The sequence below is a fragment of the Scylla paramamosain genome, chromosome 3 (assembly GCF_035594125.1).
Source record: "Scylla paramamosain isolate STU-SP2022 chromosome 3, ASM3559412v1, whole genome shotgun sequence".
Classification (NCBI taxonomy): Eukaryota; Metazoa; Arthropoda; class Malacostraca; order Decapoda; family Portunidae; genus Scylla; species Scylla paramamosain.
This window is the reverse complement of record NC_087153.1, coordinates 33,805,522-33,824,457: the sequence shown is the minus strand read 5'-3', so window position 1 is coordinate 33,824,457 and position 18,936 is coordinate 33,805,522. Positions and strand designations below refer to the sequence as shown.

The 18,936-nt window shown below is 38.7% G+C and overlaps 2 protein-coding genes across 3 annotated transcripts; both read left to right on the top strand.

Moving 5' to 3' along the window:
* Positions 1–89: 89 nt before the first annotated feature.
* LOC135094132 (venom protease-like) lies at positions 90–8,435 on the top strand. Its single transcript, XM_063993940.1, has 9 exons — positions 90–247; positions 3,413–3,592; positions 4,493–4,543; positions 4,646–4,851; positions 4,936–5,039; positions 5,127–5,295; positions 5,662–5,761; positions 5,885–6,054; positions 8,163–8,435. The coding sequence occupies exons 1-9, from the start codon at positions 196–198 to the stop codon at positions 8,334–8,336; spliced, it is 1,206 nt and encodes a 401-aa protein (XP_063850010.1). The 5' UTR covers positions 90–195; the 3' UTR covers positions 8,337–8,435.
* A 934-nt stretch (positions 8,436–9,369) lies between these two features.
* On the top strand, positions 9,370–18,013 carry LOC135094140 (clotting factor G beta subunit-like). 2 transcript variants are annotated; one of them, XM_063993958.1, is made up of 11 exons: positions 9,413–9,512; positions 9,630–9,824; positions 11,310–11,481; positions 11,597–11,791; positions 12,282–12,332; positions 12,436–12,570; positions 12,658–12,758; positions 12,855–13,023; positions 15,461–15,539; positions 15,679–15,848; positions 15,977–18,013. In XM_063993958.1, exons 5-11 carry the CDS (start codon positions 12,321–12,323, stop codon positions 16,145–16,147), a joined length of 837 nt encoding a protein of 278 aa, XP_063850028.1. In that variant the 5' UTR covers positions 9,413–9,512; positions 9,630–9,824; positions 11,310–11,481; positions 11,597–11,791; positions 12,282–12,320; the 3' UTR covers positions 16,148–18,013. The 2 variants fall into 2 exon arrangements, with proteins under 2 accessions (XP_063850018.1, XP_063850028.1); XM_063993948.1 differs by having other exon boundaries at positions 9,370–9,824.
* The last annotated feature ends 923 nt before the right edge of the window (positions 18,014–18,936 follow it).

The window sequence follows — 18,936 nt, the reverse complement described above, 5'->3', positions numbered from 1 at the left end:
TCATGTACGAAATCAGACGTATGATTTTTATAGATATTTATTTTTACCGTCAAATCATTCTTTTTACACTCAGGACAGTCGCAAAAAAAGATAAAAAGTAATGCAAAATGGCAACATACATTAGATACCATGAAAAAGACGACCTGAAAACTGCTGCTGACATGGCAGTTGTGAGGAGACCAGTGAAGCAACAGGATGGAGCGGACGACTACATTACTGTTACTTCTCGCTTTGCTTGGTGCAGCAGGTAAGTGCCAGATTTAGGTCGCCGCTACCTGTGCATGCTGAATAGGCACAGGCCTCCACCTACAGGACTGCTGCTTGACACAGAGCGATAAACGGAAACGCCTAACCACGTAATATTTTTTTCCAGGTTCCTTATTCATCATGAACTAGAAATATGAAATAAAAAAGGCTTCCTTCACTAGTCAAGATTTAAATAAATGCTTAGGGGTGGTGTAGGAGAGGAAGCGGCGACAGTGGCGAGGAAGTCATAGTTGTTAGAAACGCGAGGTAATGTTTGACTATCACCAAACGATGGATCCTGAGGAGAAACGGAAATTCCACCTGCTCAGATTATGTTTTTGTCAGACAACGTGATTGTAAGCCAGGCAAGGTGGTTCTCAAATCACTGTTCTAGGATGAGATGGCCGTAGGCCATCACGTGCTTGTCGGCAAGGTCTTCACATCATACGTGTAATAATAATAATAATAATAATAATAATAATAATAATAATAATAAACGGTTTATTATTTAGGCAGTTAACAAACTGAAAATGTACAAAAGTGTGTGTGTGTGTGTGTGTGTGTGTGTGTGTGTGTGTGTGTGTGTATATATATATATATATATATATATATATATATATATATATATATATATATATATATATATATATATATATATATATATATATATATATATATATATATATATATATATATATATATATATATATATATATATATATTACAGTCAAAACCCGGAATCAGTCAAAACTGGTTTTAACTAGGTATTTTCAATGTGTTGGTGAACAACTAGTATTACCTAGGTAAAACTAGTTATACCTTAATGTGTTTGATATAACTAGAAATATCAAAGTTTAACTAGTTAAATCTAGTTTTATCTGATCGTGTAAGTTAAAACTAGATTCAACAACGGTACTGAATGTCAAAAGTAGGTGAGGGATATGACCACTCGTTTGAGTACCATTGCTCGTTTGAGTACCATTTTTGGGGAACTCAAACATAATTTGTTTGTGTTTGTAGCTCATTTTAGTACCTCTTTTGTTTAGGTTAAGTTAGGTTAGGTTAGGTTAGGTTAGAACAATTGTTAAAACTAGTTTTGACTGAAGTGTGTAGGTAAAACTAGGTGTAAAATACATTTCGTGTTTTACCGAGCCTTTATGTTAAGAAAATAGTTTTGCCTAGGTAATACTAGTTTTTACAAACAATAAATTATACTACTAGCTCTGACTAGTTGAAACTAGTTTTGGCTGATTTCGGGTTCTGACTGTAACATATATATATATATATATATATATATATATATATATATATATATATATATATATATATATATATATATATATATATATATATATATATATATATATATATATATATATATATATATATATATATATATATATATATATATATATATATATATATATACGAGCCGAGAATACTGGGACCTTGCCTCATTTCGGGATGCAAACGAGCAGTTCCTGTTTTTATTGCGCCAAAATTCATGTAAGCCGATATGATATCAGATATCGGTATCTGGCAAGTGAGGAGCCCTAGCTGAGTATTTAAGGGATGCTGGGGAACATGTCAGTGCCTTCCAACCTTGACCCAACATGTACTGCCCTGTGAACTTTCATCACTGTACAGCAGCAGGCCGGTCCGCCCGGCAACTTTCTGCTCCTACTTTATTTCTATATTTCCCCCCTCTTTTTCTTCCCGTGTGCCAGCCAAGGTACACTCCCCCACAACTCTTATGTAACCAATCTTTTCTAAATAAACTTTGTAAACTTTGTAAACTTTGTCAGTGCCCGTCTATGCTACGAGGAGGTTTATGTGCCCGTTCTTTTTTTTTTTTTTCTGCTCCAGACCCAACCCGGAAGGTCAGGATGGGTTCCACGCAACTAACCAACCTGAAAAAAAAGCCAGTATTCTCGCTCTACGCGAGGAGAAAGTCCCGATTAAAGAAATAGTGATGAGGACAGGGAAAGAAAAGTCCACTATTATGTGCCTGCTTGCTACCGCGTGTGGGATGCCACCTAACGCTATACCACAGTATAGAAATTATCCTGGAAAATCAAGGAAGACGACACCACTCACTGACCGCCTTCTCAAGCTAGCTGTGAACAGAAACCTATAGAAAAACTATGGCCTAGACTGACAACAAAATATCTCAAGAAACTCTACCCCAAGCGCCTTAAAGACATCACCATTGTCACCATTCAACACCGCCTCAAGAGCCTGAAGATCTTGGCATACCGAGTCGCGTGGAGGCATGTAAATTCCTACTGCAGTGATTCACAATCATCGGTAAATTTACCCAGTGGGGGTAAAAAACTACATGGCTGGGGGTAAATAACTGATATATCTGCTAATTATAATTGAATAATAATTCAATTAAATTTCATTTTGTAAAATGAGAGAGAGAGAGAGAGAGAGAGAGAGAGAGAGAGAGAGAGAGAGAGAGAGAGAGAGAGAGAGAGAGAGAGAGAGAGAGAGAGAGAGAGAGAGAGAGAGGACGATTTTTCTCTCTGTATGTTTTGAAGATAGCAGATACACGAGACAAACAAAGGACAAAGACAAATATGTTACTGGTTCCCGTCTAGCATTCCACAAATACTACTACCAACCCATGGTCATCTCATCTTCCCCTCACCGGACTCATCCGACAGGAACAAAGCCTACAAGCGTAGCGCAGTAGGCTGAAAATCCTATGTGATGCTACGGACACTACATCGTGACTTAGGTGTTACGAATATAAGTATAATGTAAGAGAAAGACAGCAGCGTAACATGACTTCACATCAGCATGATTGAGTTACCAATCGCTCCAACTTAAGAGGATTTAAGAAAACGGCATATGCGTAGGAAAAAAAAAAAAGGAAACATGAATAAAGCCATATTTAAGCACAAAATGAATAATTAACTTTCATAAATGCCTAATTAAATGTATACCAACACTCATTTCACGCATGTACGAAGTGAGAAGCAAGAAAAGTGAGATGTAACTCATTGTTTTGGTTAATGAATTAAGTTTCCATTAGACCTTTCTCGCAACTCTACAATATGCGAGAAATATCGTCTTTAGCAGTGAAAATGTTGACATGCATATATTATTAGAACTTTCCACATTCGATGTAAGCAAGAGTCAAAAACACATATGATTGCAGAGGTCGGTGCCATTATATTTCCCGGCCAACTGGACCACGCTGAAGGGGATGAGTGTCCTATCGGCTCCGGCAGGACAGGCAGGTGTTCCAGGTCGTGCGGACACTCGACCCGCCAGGAAGAGCCTCCCAGATGTGGCATCAAGAACTCCGCTTTCCTCGTCTGCTGCGACAAAACACAAGGTAAACATCACGTGGCAATTTGAAAATTAAATGAGAAAGACAGCAATGTCAGTAGAATAATCACAGGAGCAGACAACGACCAAAGCTGTATTGACGTGTACGTACGTACATATATGAAGTCTCCTTTCTGTCAATTATAGTTGTGTAACCGCATGCTCGTAGGATCGTATTTTCGTATATAGGCTACTTACTTAAATCAGGGTTTCAACGGTACATGCATAACTCAAAGGCTTATGGATAAAGCGTTCATACAACGTTCATCATAGCAGACCATAACAAATCATGCCAAGTCATAACTGATGTGATGATCATAAAACCTATCAGACTTTAGGGAATCTGTCATATTTCTTGCTAAGAGTATCGATCTTCTTACTGAATGTAGGTAGACCACATCTGATGTTACGGTTTTACGGTGTGTCATTTAAGTGTTGATAAAGGCATATCGGGCATCTGCATTGTGGGTCTGCGGACAAAAATCACCAGCCTCTATGAAGTGCGGTACCATGGAATCAAGCCCCAGCGCTCTCTTCCTGCAATCGGTGTGTAATCTATCAAATGGCATTACTTCTTTGGGAGCCCGTAAAATGTACACCGGTATAGACTGAAAAAGTTTTGATAGCAAAGCGAAATATGTAGCGCATGAATACAATACACGTTTAACTGCATTTCTACACGTAATCTGAAGAAGAAATTAGATAATTTTTTCGTTCTCTGTTGTGTATGGTCTCGCTGGCCATTATGAACATATCACTGTATTAGATACCCCTTATTGGCTGCACCTGGGTCTTGATTTTGGCCTGGTCATAAGGTCTCTTCCTCAGAAACAGCTTTATAACATATCACTTAACATGAGTAATTCAGGGGGAAAAAGGTTACGCTAACAAGCATTCTCTTTTACAGTTCACAGTTCCCTGCCCGTCACTAACATAGCTCCTCCCGCAGTAACATTCGGTAAGTGCTTATGGAGAACAACAGTCGCACAAGAAATGCTATTAAATCAGATTAAAGAAAAAATGGTTTAGGTATTACGTTGTGACATAAATTCATTTACAGAATGTGGAAGAAATGCAAGAAATATGTTGGCGTTATCATTCGGCTACGTGGATGGAAAGAAAATTTATATTGAAACCGAAGATTACGATTCCAGAAAAAAAGGCACCATTACGACAATACTGGAGAATGGTACAGAGATTGAGCAGGAATACGAGGTTGCAGGCGTAGGGGGTGAGAGAGCCGAGAAGAACGCGTGGCCTTGGATGGTAAGAAAAGTGACTAATTTTGTCCATACTAAGACTCAGTGACAGTATTCATTTACAGATGTCATGTCCGCATTGCATTTACAGGCGCTTGTTGGTGAGCGAGACGGCCAGGCCATGAATTGGTTCTGTGGGGGAGTGCTAATCAATGAGCAGTGGGTTCTGTCTGCCCTCCACTGCTTTTTATACAAGTGAGTTTAAAATTATGAACAGAAATAAACAAACAAATAATAAATAAATAAGACATTGATATAAAAATCTCCACCTGCAATTTTCAGCAAGCCCGAGGTGGTTCGTCTTGGTGAACATAACTACAAAGACGACAACGACGGGGCACCTCACCAAGACTTTGACGTGGCAGAGACGGTTATGTATCCTGGGTATGTTTACCCTGAGGCCTACCATGACCTGGCTCTGCTTAGGTTGTCTTCGAGGGTGCACATACAGGTGACTGATGACGCGCGCGCGCGCGCGTGTGTGTGTGTGTGTGTGTGTGTGTGTGTGTGTGTGTGTGTGTGTGTGTGTGTGTGTGTGTGTGTGTGTGTGTGTGTGTGTGTGTGTGTGTGTGTGTGTGTGTGTGTGTGTGTGTGTGTATGCTAATTAATACTATTAAAATATAAAAATGACAGGCAATAATATTCATAATAGTTCATGTTCCTGTGTTTCATGGACGTGCAATAGTTATGAAAAAATAACTATTAACTATTGGCAGCATAATTTGCAAAATATGTGATCCAGTAAAAGATGTTGTTCTTAGATCGAATCAGATTGTTTTTTTCATGATGATAACAAGGCATCTGTGTGTGTCCTCAGGAGTTAATCAACCCCGTGTGTCTCCCGTGGGCAGTGGAGAGCGAGGTGGACATCACGGGACACGCAGCGACGCTCACTGGCTATGGCGATACTGAATATCGTACGTTATAAGTAACATTCTTTCATATTGTTGATTGATTCAATAGAAATTGCAGAACAATGTCTTTCGAGATTTACATCAATAAAAAACAATTTTGATGGCAGATGTTATGAATTCTTTCAGGTGGAATACCAACCTCCTACCTGCAGGAAATCAACATGAGAGTATTTTCGTCGGCCCAGTGTGACCAAAGCTACTCCACTTTGCCCCATTATGCAGCCACCTGGCCTAAGGGTATCGGGCAGGAGACTGTGTGTGCTGGAGACCCTAACGGGGGACGGGACGCTTGCCAGGTAACTCTGTCACCAGACTGACTTGCGAGAGTCTGTTGTGGCTGTTGAGCCGAGCTTCTGGTCCTGTATTATCATAGTGCTCATAGCAAGTCTCAGTAAGAAAGGTATGTTCTAGCGAGGGAGAGAGAGAAAAAAAAAAAAAAAACGAAAATAACGGAGGGAAAACTATCGAACTCTAAAGACCAGTGTCATGCATCAGCACGAGGTGATAAGACTAAGTTCCCTCTTTCCTAGTGTTGCTTAGAATATGTGCTTAGAATGATAATTTTTCATAGATTTTGTAAGGGTATGAACGCATAAATTTGTGTTTATTAATAAGCAAATTAGATCTTGCGCAAGGCGAGTGTATTTTGTCTCAGTGTTTACGTCCTTGAGCCAGCGCTGTCCCGCCACTCCCACTCAGCAGCGCCTCCTTTCCTGTCCTTTTTCTGTAGTATGGAGGAGATGATGACACCCTAAGGCAGAAAAGGCCAATAGAGGAAACCCAACTGGACCGATGGCGAGACTTTCCTACCTCGTCCTGTCAGTATAAGAGGAAAGATGTAGCCTGAAGGGCTTCATTTATTCAGCGGCACAAAAAGCTCCATGGGGTTCTATTACATAGAGACACTCCAACGTTGAACAGGACACATGAAGGTCCAAGGTCATCACTGCTACAGAGTTGCATTTCCCACAGGCTAAATAATACTGTAATTATTACTTTAATTACTTGCGTCAGTGCATCACTCCTTCCTGTGGGGGTTTCCAAGGCATCTCCCACCAAATATGTCACAAATAACACTCCTACAATTTTATTCTATATAAGTCCAACAGTTCAGAGTCACTCAGGTCATCGAGAATATCCTTACGGGTCTGATAATTCTTGATGTGGCGGGCTTGGGCTTTGTATGGTTAACTTAGTTTTAGCGTGACTCTTAAAGTTAAGCAGGCTTCGGACCTGTCTTGAATTTAAGACCTAGACTACGCACAACTTGGGAAGTTAAGCACAACTCTAAGCATAAGGGTTGGGCTGAGTCAAACCTCTATAGTTAAGAATCTTTGTTAATACGGCCCCTGGAGTTGATGAAGGATGCCCTGGAGTTGGCTATAATCTGGGTGGTAGTTGTTGATAGTGGTGCCAAAACTGGTGTCATCCACATACCTTCAACGTCAGTTAATGTGAGTCATCGGCCTCCGCTTTTGGTGGCGCAGGCAAGTGTTAAGTAGCCTTGTTAAGTAGCCTTGTAGAGGCTAGAGTTCCCCACTGCATCGCCATCGAAGATAAGATTGATAAGAAGTATGCAAGTGATTTTCGGTCACGCGGCGATGGCTTGAAAAATGGCTATCATCTGACAAGACTCGAGCTAGATAAACCGAAATCACCACATCCGAATACTGATCGCATTTTTTTTTTTATTTCAATACTCTTTTTAATATGAGCATATCGTTAACACCTAATACTATAACATAACTGATTTGTCGACGTCAGTCTGCTTCCATTATGGTGGACCTCACTAGTATGTTTGGACAATATGAAATATTAGGTGGTACTATATTGTTCCAAAATATCATTCCTACCACTAAATTGAGCTATTTCTGCTACGAACTTTTAAGTGGAAAAGTTCGATTAGTTGCTTAATTGGTAATATCACATTACTTTCGTAGGTTTCTTGTCATGCCTAACATTATTTACCCGTTAATTTTGTGAAGTATCTTTTATTAAACTTCTAAAAAGTATTAAAATTCTCCCATGTTTGTTTTCAACGAGGAGCTTTAATGAGTTCCCATTTCTGATATATTTTCAAGAATATCTTACACTAATTCTCTCCCGCAAATTACTTATAAGGCAATGATAAGTGTTCTACATCACATAAACTGTTACTGACAACCGCGTCTACTTCGTTTTTAAATTATACGAAAATCACTAAGCTCTATATACAACAAACACCTGTGTCAGTCGATTTCGCTCAATTAATTCTGTATTATGACATCATGGCATTCATGAGTTATGATATGCAACTGCCACAAGAATACCTGCGTGTAAAACGTGTTATGGAATAATATTGAATACGACCCCTGATCTCTTCACGTGGCTACCAACTTCATTCTTACAATGTTCCTCCTCTCAGGGTGATTCCGGTGGACCCCTTGTGACTCAAGACGCCCGAGGACGTTTCGTGCTGGCGGGTATCGTGTCACGAGGATACGGCTGTGGCCACAGGGACTATCCAGGACTGTACGTTAACATGCGCCACAAGCCTTACCTCGCCTGGATAAAAAAAATAGCGTTCACTACCTTATGAACACACTCTGTGCAAGTCATGAACCAAGAGACATCCAGGAAATGGTTGCCACTGTGTAAGAAAGTGGGTTGAGTAAGATTAATAAAATTACGTCTATTTTTACGGATTTTCTTTGTGCATCGTAAAAGTCTCCATTTTGTAGGGAAGATACTTTTAAATGAGCCGCAGTTCATAATATGATTTAAAGTTTTGCATAATGTGTAACAGTTTCGTCAAAAATTAAACCGAGGGCAGAGACAAAACCAAGACACAAGGTCACTCAGTAAGATATTAATACTGATAATTTTATTTGCCTCATCTACACTGCAATATCATTTAAAGAAAAACAATAAATGTATCAAGGCCAGGTTCCTTGAACTGAGGCTCATATAGTGACTTAAGAACTATAGTAATCGTAGAGAGTTCAATACATGAAGTCAATATATAGTAATATACAATATATAACCAATAATCTATAATGCGTATATCTTAACAGAATAATGAAAACATACCGTAGTCCTACACAAATGAAACATAAACCCTACACCTATAAATCTCAGGCCAGTATATATGAGTGTATGATAGTAAAAGACAGTTAAAGAAGAGTACACCTTCCCAGAAAGAATTTCATGGTGTAAAATACCTACTTGTACATAGAAAACAAAAAATGATATCGAAAGCACATAAATTATACACAAAACCAGAAATAAAAGACAACTAAAAGACTAAAGGTACGCCCAGACAAACGGGCCCGATAGCTGGCAAGCACTCGTCGCCAGACGTTGACGAGGCAGAGCGGACATCATTCACAGGCCCACCCGCCGAACACCCAGCCACCAGACATGCCCGCCCGCATTGACACGCCCCAATAACACGATCGTATACCACAAAAGAGAGAGAGAGAGAGAGAGAGAGAGAGAGAGAGAGAGAGAGAGAGAGAGAGAGAGAGAGACGATTCAGTGTGAAACACACACACACACACACACACACACACACACACACACACACACACACACACACACACACACACACACACACACACACACACACACACACACACACAAAGAAGAATTCAGGTTTTCAAGTGTAAAGTGGAGAGGCGAGGGCAGTGGTGAGCGGACAGGCGGCACGGCGGGATGGAAGGGTCCCTCGTCCTCACCTTGTGCTCCCTGGCACTGGTGTTCACCGCCGCCACAGGTATGAAAGCGTGCTATTATGTTATAACACTGGGAGAATGTTCTCTTCATCTGTAGTGGTAAAAAACTGTCCAAAATGTCATGTCATCTCGTGCACACACATCTTCCTTCCTGATAGATGCGAGTCGCATTGTGTTTCCTGTTAGTGTGACTCTGCAGGAAAGGGACACCTGCACCTTGCACTCAGGTGCGCCAGGCAGGTGTGCGGACATACGTGACTGTGACTACACTGACGTGAATTTTCGCCACAACCCGCCAGTCAGGTGCGGCTTTAACGGCATATATCCAGTCGTCTGCTGCCCCAGTGCCTCGGGTGAGTATGGCGGAGTGTGTTTCGTGGAGCAGGGGGAAAATGAGAGCGAGAGGCAGGGAGGGAACGGGAGGAATTCTTCATTAGTGTGTGAGCAGCAGGAGGTAGGAGCTGAAGGAGGAATGTGGCAAGTGAAATGGCGATAGTGGCAATAACAGCTAATACTGTGTGTCTGAAGAGTATTATCAGACACAATTCCTCAGAAAAGTTTGTTATGTCTGTGAAGTAACAAGAACAAAAGTTCTTAGAAAAATTAACTTTCGAAGTTAATTGTAAGTCAAAATAACATTGACATCTAAGACACAATAATTTATCTTTTCTCCTATGCAAAAAAGTTAATCTCATTTCAAACTTATTCCTTCATGTATCATAATTGGTTATTCTCTCTCTCTCTCTCTCTCTCTCTCTCTCTCTCTCTCTCTCTCTCTCTCTCTCTCTCTCTCTCTCTCTCTCTCTCTTAAGAGGGGTCTATAAGTGGTATAAGGGTTATAACAAGGGGGATGTAAGCAAAATTCTTAGGATCAGCAACCACGGTAGAACAAGAAATAACGGGTTCAAGCTTCAAAAATTAGGTGTAGGAAGGAGATAGGAAAAAAATTGGTTCTCAAATAGAGTGGTAGATGAGTGGAACGGACTCAGTAATCATGTTGTTAGTGCTAGGACACTAGAAAGCTTTAAGAGAAGATTAGACAAGTTTATAGATGGGCATAATAGATGGAAATAGCTAGGTATATCTCATACAGGGACTGCCACGTGTAAGCCTGGTCGCTTCTTGCAGCTTCCCTTATTTCTTATATATATATATATATATATATATATATATATATATATATATATATATATATATATATATATATATATATATATATATATATATATATATATATATATTACGATAAGATTTACAAAAAATAATATTACAATAAACATTAAGCAATACAAAAATACTGTCAGACTGGAGTGTTACTGGCAAACGACAAGAGTTATGGAAGGCAACTTTCCACTGTCACTTTTTTTCATCCCAGTTTTGAACCTTAGTGCTAATTAAAATCATTTGTTGAAATGATAACACTGATGACGATGATGATGAAGATGATGGTAGTAGTAGTAGTAGTATTAATAGTAGTAATCGGAACTGTAGTAGTAGTAGTAGTAGCAATAGTAGTAGTAGTAGTAATGGTAATGATAGCGGTACCGATATTGATGTTAATAATAATGATAATAATAATAATAATAATAATAATAATAATAATAATAATAATAATAATAATAATAATAATAATAATAATAACAATAAAAATAATAATAAATAATAAAAATAATAATAATAGTAAAAACGATAATGATAATAATAATAATAATAATAATAATAATAATAATAATAATAATAATAATAATAATAAAAATAATAATAATAATAAAGAAAATAATAACAACAACACTAGTCAGCATTGAATATATCAAATTCATTATCTCACTCATTTTCAGTTAATACTTTAGAAAAGTTCTCCAAAAGAGAGAAAAAAAAAAGTTGAAAAGGTTTAAAGATATGAAGTGAAGAGGAGAGCGCAGTAGTGAGCGGACAAGCAGCAGGACGGGATGGAAGGGTCCCTCGTCCTCTCTTTGTGCTCCCTGGCGGTGGTGTTCACCGCTGTCACAGGTGTGAAAGCGCTATTATGTTATAACACTGGGAGAATGTTCTCTTCATCTGTAGTGGTAAAAGATTGTACAAAACGTCATGCCATCTCGTGCACACACATCTTCCTTCCTGACAGATGCAAGTCGCATTGTGTTTCCTGTTAGTGTGACTCTGCAGGAAGGGGACATCTGCATCTTGCACTCAGGTGCGTCAGGCAGGTGTGCGGACATACGTGACTGTGACTACACTGACGTGAACTTTCGCCGCAACCCGCCCGTCAGGTGCGGCTTCAAGGGCATATATCCTGTCGTCTGCTGTCCCAGTGCCTCGGGTGAGTATGGCGGAGAGTGTTTTGTGGAGCGAGGGAAAGGGTGAGCGAGACGCAAAGAGGAGACAGGAGGGATTCCTCATTAGTGTGTGAGCAGGTGGAGAAAGGAGTGAGAAGAGGAATGTGGCAAGGAAAATGGCGACAGAGGTAATAACAGCAAATACTGTGTATCTGAATGGTCTTATCAGACACAATTCCTGAGACGAGTTTGTTTCAACTGTGAAATAGAAGAAAGTTCAGAAAAAAATTAACTTTCGTAGTTAATTGTTAAACAAAATAACAATGACATTAGAAACACGATAATGTTTTTTTTTTGCCTCCTGTATAAAAAGTGATTTTAAATTAATTCCTCATATATCATAACTGATTAAAAGGCACATATATAATGCTAATTTCTCTCTCTCTCTCTCTCTCTCTCTCTCTCTCTCTCTCTCTCTCTCTCTCTCTCTCTCTCTCTCTCTGACACATCACTTTTCATTTCAAAACTCTACAGGCGAAGGTCGCCAGCCCATCACAGACATAGCACCGCCTAATGTCACATTCGGTAAGTAGTCAAGAACACAACTGTCGCATAACATTCTACGTATGTATAATTCAATAAAACCATAAACTATAATCATTATGATATTTGTTGGATCTCTTCACAGACTACAAAAAGCGGGAATAATTACTATCCGATAATAGGACATCACTTGACAAGAAAAGTTGGCTTTTCGACATCGGGATTTGGAATGGGTCACGTCGGGTTTAAGGAAGCAATACCGCACGCATGGTCTTGGATGGTAAGTAAATAGAGTGATTTTGTACTGAGATTAAGACCCAATAACAGTTACAGTATTGAAAACAAAATGGTCGCATTTTTCCTACAGGCGCTTGTTGGGAGACGAGAAGGCGACAATAATAAATGGTTCTGTGGAGGAGCGTTGATCAACGAGCAGTGGGTCCTGACTGCCCTTCACTGCTTATTCGAGTAAGGAAACACTCAGAAACACAAATCATGTGGAACAATACTTAGACACAAAAGTAGCTCACACTGTACCCAAACTCCACCACCACCACTTTCCAGGAGTCCAGACGTGGTACGTCTTGGTGAACACGACTACCAAGACACAAACGACGGGGCACCTCACCAAGACTTTGACGTGGCGGAGACGGTTATGTACCCTGGATATGCTAACCCTGAGGGCTACCATGACCTGGCCCTGCTTAGGCTGTCTTCGAGGGTGCACATACAGGTGACTGATAACGTGTGTGTGTGTGTGTGTGTGTGTGTGTGTGTGTGTGTGTGTGTGTGTGTGTGTGTGTGTGTGTGTGTGTGTGTGTGCATCTCTTGTTATCTTTCACAGATATTTTCAAGCTAATTGCTATCCTGATCTTGCTCTCTTTACGCCTCTCCAGTTTGTTGCCTTATTGCACTAGACTTTCTTCTTTTTCTTTCAAATATTCTATGGAACTTTTTGATAAAAGAGCTAACCAGTATTCTCAATTTTTCATCACTTTTACTTTTAAACTCTAGAACTACCTGCCCGTTTCTGCATGTCTCCTTACCATTGACTTAATTAACCCATTCAAGAGGAAGTTTTCTAGATACTGCATGATGTAATTTAGAACTTGCTTTTTGTCTAGGGAATGACAGCTTCAGCTAGTCTTTTTTCTTTATCAATTTCATAGCCGTTTATTTGAGCCCCTCTTACATTAAAAAAGATATTTTCATATAACATATTTTTTTTCATAAGTATAATTAATTACTGTAATGAGTAATGTATAACTCATTTCCTTATGATATTACGCAGATATTTCTTTTTTTTTCACCTAGCCACAGACAATAATGAAGGCATAAGTCTGAATCTTCAACAGAAACATGTCATTAACGGTTTAACATAATGAATTCAATCAACAAAGGCAAGTGACTAAGGAGAAATTCCATAAATAGGTAAAATAGTTACTGGTCGGCTTTCATTGTTTTCCACACAATGCAGTTAAGAATATCACTAGAATGTAAAGCCGCCGCAAGCGGGGGAAAAAAAAGAAAAAAAATACAGACATCTTATAAAGTGCTATTATTTTTTTTTTTTTCCCCAAACAGGTAGGTATCTACTGTATTCTTTACTTTATTTACGACCAGACATATCTACGCATATTAATTTATCAAACAGCATTTGCACTTGTTACTGTCTTCAAGAGCGTCGAAAGCTGAATTGGAGTTTCAGCAGCAATAAGATACTTGTCTCTGAGGAATCTAGGGTTTGAGTTGAGTCTGTTAGATCTTGACGAGACATCCAACTTGGAGACAAACTCTGACTAAGGAAATCTTTAGAAGTACATAGATGAATGATAAGGGATTAATAAGTGCTGCGGTGACAAAACCTGAATACATAAAACTTGGATATAACTGGTGGCTTGTTATGATGTACTGATACTTGAGGCCTTCTACACTACACCACCTATGAACAATACTTATTTTTTTTTAAGGAGATCGGATAAAAAATAATCTTGTGTCGCTACGAAGATCGAAACATTTATGTTTGCATATGGTGATTTTATACTGAATATCAGGCTGACCCATGTGCGTAACAAAAAAAAAAGTTACGTAAGCAAACTTCTATTTACTTAAACGTGTGAAAACAAAAAAAAAAAAAATAATAATAATAAAAATAATACCATTAAAATAAAATACTCAAGGTTCAAGGTTGTTCTGTCCTGCAAGGCACCACGTGCCCACACTGTGAGCTGGTGCTGCAAAAAACACCTGGAAACTGTGCAGGGAATCCCCGCCTCCTTTAACTTGATGAAACTTTTCCTTTTGTGAACTGAACCGCCATTCCGGTTCCCTGTGCCTTCCCACTTTGTCTGTTAATACGCTACTTTATTGTTCATTTTATTGATATTGTTGATTCTACTACTGCTACTACCACTGCTACTACTACTACTACTACTACTACTACTACTACTACTACTACTACTACTACTACTACAACTACTACTACTACTACCACGATCTACTACTACTACTACTAAGTGCTGCTTCTACCGATAGTACTACTACTTCTTCTACTACTACTACTACTACTACTACTACTACTACTACTACTACTACTACTGCTGCTGCTGCTGCTGCTGCTGCTGCTGCTGCTTCTGCTGCTTCTGCTGCTGCTTCTACCACTAGTACTATTACTTCTACTACTACTACCACTACAACAACAACTCCTACTACTACTACTACTAATACTACTACTACTACTACCACTTTAACTTCTACTGTTACTACTACTACTTCTACTACTACTATTACTACTACTACCACTACTACATCCACTACTACTAGTACTACTACTACTACTAATACTAATACTGCTAATACTACTGTTACTACTACTACCACTGCTAATACTACTGCTACTACTACAACTAATGACGCTCATCATCATCATCATCATTATTATTATTATTATTATTATTATTATTATTATTATTATTATTACTATTATTAATATTATTATTATTTTATTATTGTTATTATCATCATCATTACTACGATCTTCATTATAACTAAACATAACCAAATTTATAATTATAATTAATAATATTACTTCACACTTATAGACACACACTCACACACACACACACACAAACACATACTGCTAATATCAATTAATCCGTTTTCTTCTTCAGAAATTCTTCATTCCTGTCTGTCTCCCGTGGGGAGTGGAGAGGGAGGTGGACATCACGGGACAAACAGCGACGCTCACTGGTTATGGCGATACTGAATTTGTTACATTTACGCTCTATTACATACTTTTATTTTAGTTATTTCCAAATTGTAGAATAAGACATCCTGATATTGAAACTAATAGTAATTTCTGACAAAATGATATGCTCAATAATTCCAGGTGGCCCACCAACCACCTTCCTGCAACAAGTGAAAGTGACGGTGTTCACGTCAGACAAGTGTGACACTAGCTACTCCATCTTGCCCAAGTACAACACCAGTTGGCCCCAGGGCATCGGAGAGGAGACCCTGTGTGCCGGAGATGTTGAGGGAGGGAAGGACGCTTGCCAGGTAATGCTGTCATAATGGTGACAAATGATTAACCGTCTGACGCAGGCTCTTAGTGAGGTTTAGTGAAGCCAGGGGTTCTGATGCCCTATGATGCGCCCGTGAATCTCGACCTTATGTTTCTTCCTCAGGGTGATTCCGGCGGACCCCTGGTGACTAAAGATGTCGGAGGAAGCTTCGTGTTGGCGGGCATCGTGGTGCAAGGTAACGGCTGTGGTAACAAAGACTTCCCAGGACTGTACGCCAATATGCGCTACCCGCCCTCGCCCTACCTCGTCTGGATCAAGAATGTTGCCTTCTAAGTTTTTTTAAATGATTTAAATTGACAACCAAACAAACCAAACAAGGCTTGTGGGTACCTTTCATTACTTCTATTATTTTACTGTATGGTGCTGTATGGAAATGTTCATCTTTGTGTTTTTTTTCTTTTTAATTTCAATCTTGAAATGTATTGTTTATCGTGTGTTTAAACTCATTTGTAGGTTCGCTCTTCAGAACCTAAAAAAAATAAAACAGCATTCCAGCACACCGGATAACCCTCAAAATGTTAATATTTTGAATAAATTGATGTCCAGTGACAAGAAGGAATCACCAAGAGAAACACCACATACACAGAGGAAAAAGGTTAGTAGGAACGACGAGACCAAATATTTTACAGATAAAAGAAACAGGAACGGATTTGACACCAACATCAAGAGCATAAATTCACATGCCGTGGATGATGAAAATGGAATTACGGAGGATTTCAATGCCAACTTTGTTAGTCTTTATATCAACACTTGAAGTAGCTAGTAAGATATCCAAAGACAAAAAATAAGGAAAGCTCTGTAAAGCCACCATAGATGTCATGAAGCAATATAGTAGAATAAATCTCTAAAGAAGGAAATTTGAACTTGGTGAAGAGAAAGAACTACATGTAAGACATGTATTGACATTACCTCCCACCCCCCCCCAAAAAAAAAAGTACAAATATGGAAAATTGAAACAAGTGTGTCATTTATCATAGACAGAAAACATCTTTGAGAGAACCATGAACGTTCAACTACTGATGTTATATAAAGGTACAGGAATTTATCTTCTATTTGACTTTGGTCTGTCCTGAATGGCCGGGAAAAACGTAACAATACTGATTCACAAGGATGCCCATCAAAAAAGATAACATGAAAAAAGAAATTATTGAGCAATATATTTAATATCTGCAGTATACAAGCTTTCATAAAATTGATGTGAAATATGACAAGTGTAACGCTTGACTAAAATGGTTTTGATTTGATTAATGAGCCTTGGCTACATCCATGTCATTAAAAAAGCTGTGGAAAAATCTTTACAGAGAAGGAAGCATTACAAATGGCTCTCTTAGACCATGGGCCTGCCTTCGTAAAGATGCTGGAAGAAATCAACCAGACTAGTCATGTCAATAGATAAGGTAAATAACGTCAGAAAAAAGATTAATAAAAACGTGCCTGACTAGGTTATAGATGAGTATGTTTTTAACGATTTCGAATAGGGGAAAAAAGAAGAAATGAAAGTATGTTGAGAAAATTTGAATTATCTTTCATTGCATATGATATTGGTTAGGTGAATGAATTTGCAAACATAATGTAATGATATCTAGGCAAAGGATGAAATCATAAAAGTTACATGTGTGTGTGTGTGTGTGTGTGTGTGTGTGTGTGTGTGTGTGTGTGTGTGTGTGTGTGTGTGTGTGTGTGTGTGTGTGTGTGAGTACTAAGACTCCACAGAATCTTTAGGTTATAAGGCAGGTGTACGGGCGAAGTAGCGAATAATTTCTTCTGTGTTCATCATTCGTTACGCAAGTTGTTTGTAAGATTAAGGAAGCGATTGAGCTCCTAAGAAACAATGGGGAACCAATTTCAACACCGACAAATTAACTCTTATTTATCTTATTATTTTTTTTTTTCACCATGGAGAGCTCCTATTGGTAGGAAGAAAACAATACACAAACTATGTCATCCATAAACACATTAATATAGTCTGTTAATATATTTGGGGATAATATAGTCTATGTATTGTTTCCTTTCTTCCAAATGAAGCCCTCCACGGTAAAAGTGGTATGTGTGTGTGTGTGTGTGTGTGTGTGTGTGTGTGTGTGTGTGTGTGTGTGTTCATATCGTCTAGATAGTTCCAATGATTGCAAGCTAAGTCGCTGCCGCCCTCTCACAAAGAGAGCTTTGTATATATATATATATATATATATATATATATATATATATATATATATATATATATATATATATATATATATATATATATATATATATATATACACACACACACACACACACACACACACACAGAATGTCCCGGAAAGAAAGTCACAAATTCTCAGATATTAAAGACCAAGGTATTCTAGGTCGGAAATACTCTATGAGATAGAATAAGAACATAAGAAGAACATAAGAAATAAGGGAAGCTGCAAGAAGCGACCAGGCTTACACGTGGCAGTCCCTGTATGAAACACACCTACCTATTTCCATCTGCTATCCCCATCCATAAACTTGTCTAATCTTCTCTTAAAGCTCTCTAGTGTCCTAGCACTAACTACATGATTACTGAGTCCGTTCCACTCATCTACCACTCTATTTGAGAACCAATTTTTTCCTATCTCCTTCCTAAACCTAAATTTTTCAAGCTTGAACCCGTTATTTCTTGTTCTACCCTGGTTGCTGATCCTAAGAATTTTGCTTACATCTCCCTTGTTATAACCCTTATACCACTTAAAGACTTCTATCAGGTCCCCTCTTAACCTACGTCTCTCTAAAGAATGTAAATTTAACAGATTCAACCTCGCCTCGTAAGGAATACTCCTCATCCCCTGTATCCTTTTAGTCATTCTCCTCTGTACTGATTCTGATAGACCTATATCTTTCCTGTAATGTGGGGACCAGAACTGCACCGCGTAGTCTAGATGAGGTCTGACCAGCGCCAAGTATAACTTTAATATTACTTCCGGCCTTCTACTTTTAACACTCCTAAAAAAAAAATCCTAGTACCCTATTTGCCTTGTTTCTGGCTTCTATGCATTGTTTCCCTAGACGGAGTTCAGAGCTAACTATAACTCCTAAATCTT

Excerpts from the sequence above, each read along its gene's own strand:
- LOC135094132 (XM_063993940.1), top strand. The coding sequence starts at position 196 with ATGGAGCGGACGACTACATTACTGTTACTTCTCGCTTTGCTTGGTGCA. Across the intron at positions 3,593-4,492 it reads CTGCTGCGACAAAACACAAG|TTCACAGTTCCCTGCCCGTC; the intron begins GTAAACATCACG and ends TCTCTTTTACAG. Across the intron at positions 5,296-5,661 it reads CTTCGAGGGTGCACATACAG|GAGTTAATCAACCCCGTGTG; the intron begins GTGACTGATGAC and ends GTGTGTCCTCAG.
- LOC135094140 (XM_063993948.1), top strand. Across the intron at positions 13,024-15,460 it reads CTTCGAGGGTGCACATACAG|AAATTCTTCATTCCTGTCTG; the intron begins GTGACTGATAAC and ends TTTCTTCTTCAG. Across the intron at positions 15,540-15,678 it reads ACAAACAGCGACGCTCACTG|GTGGCCCACCAACCACCTTC; the intron begins GTTATGGCGATA and ends CAATAATTCCAG.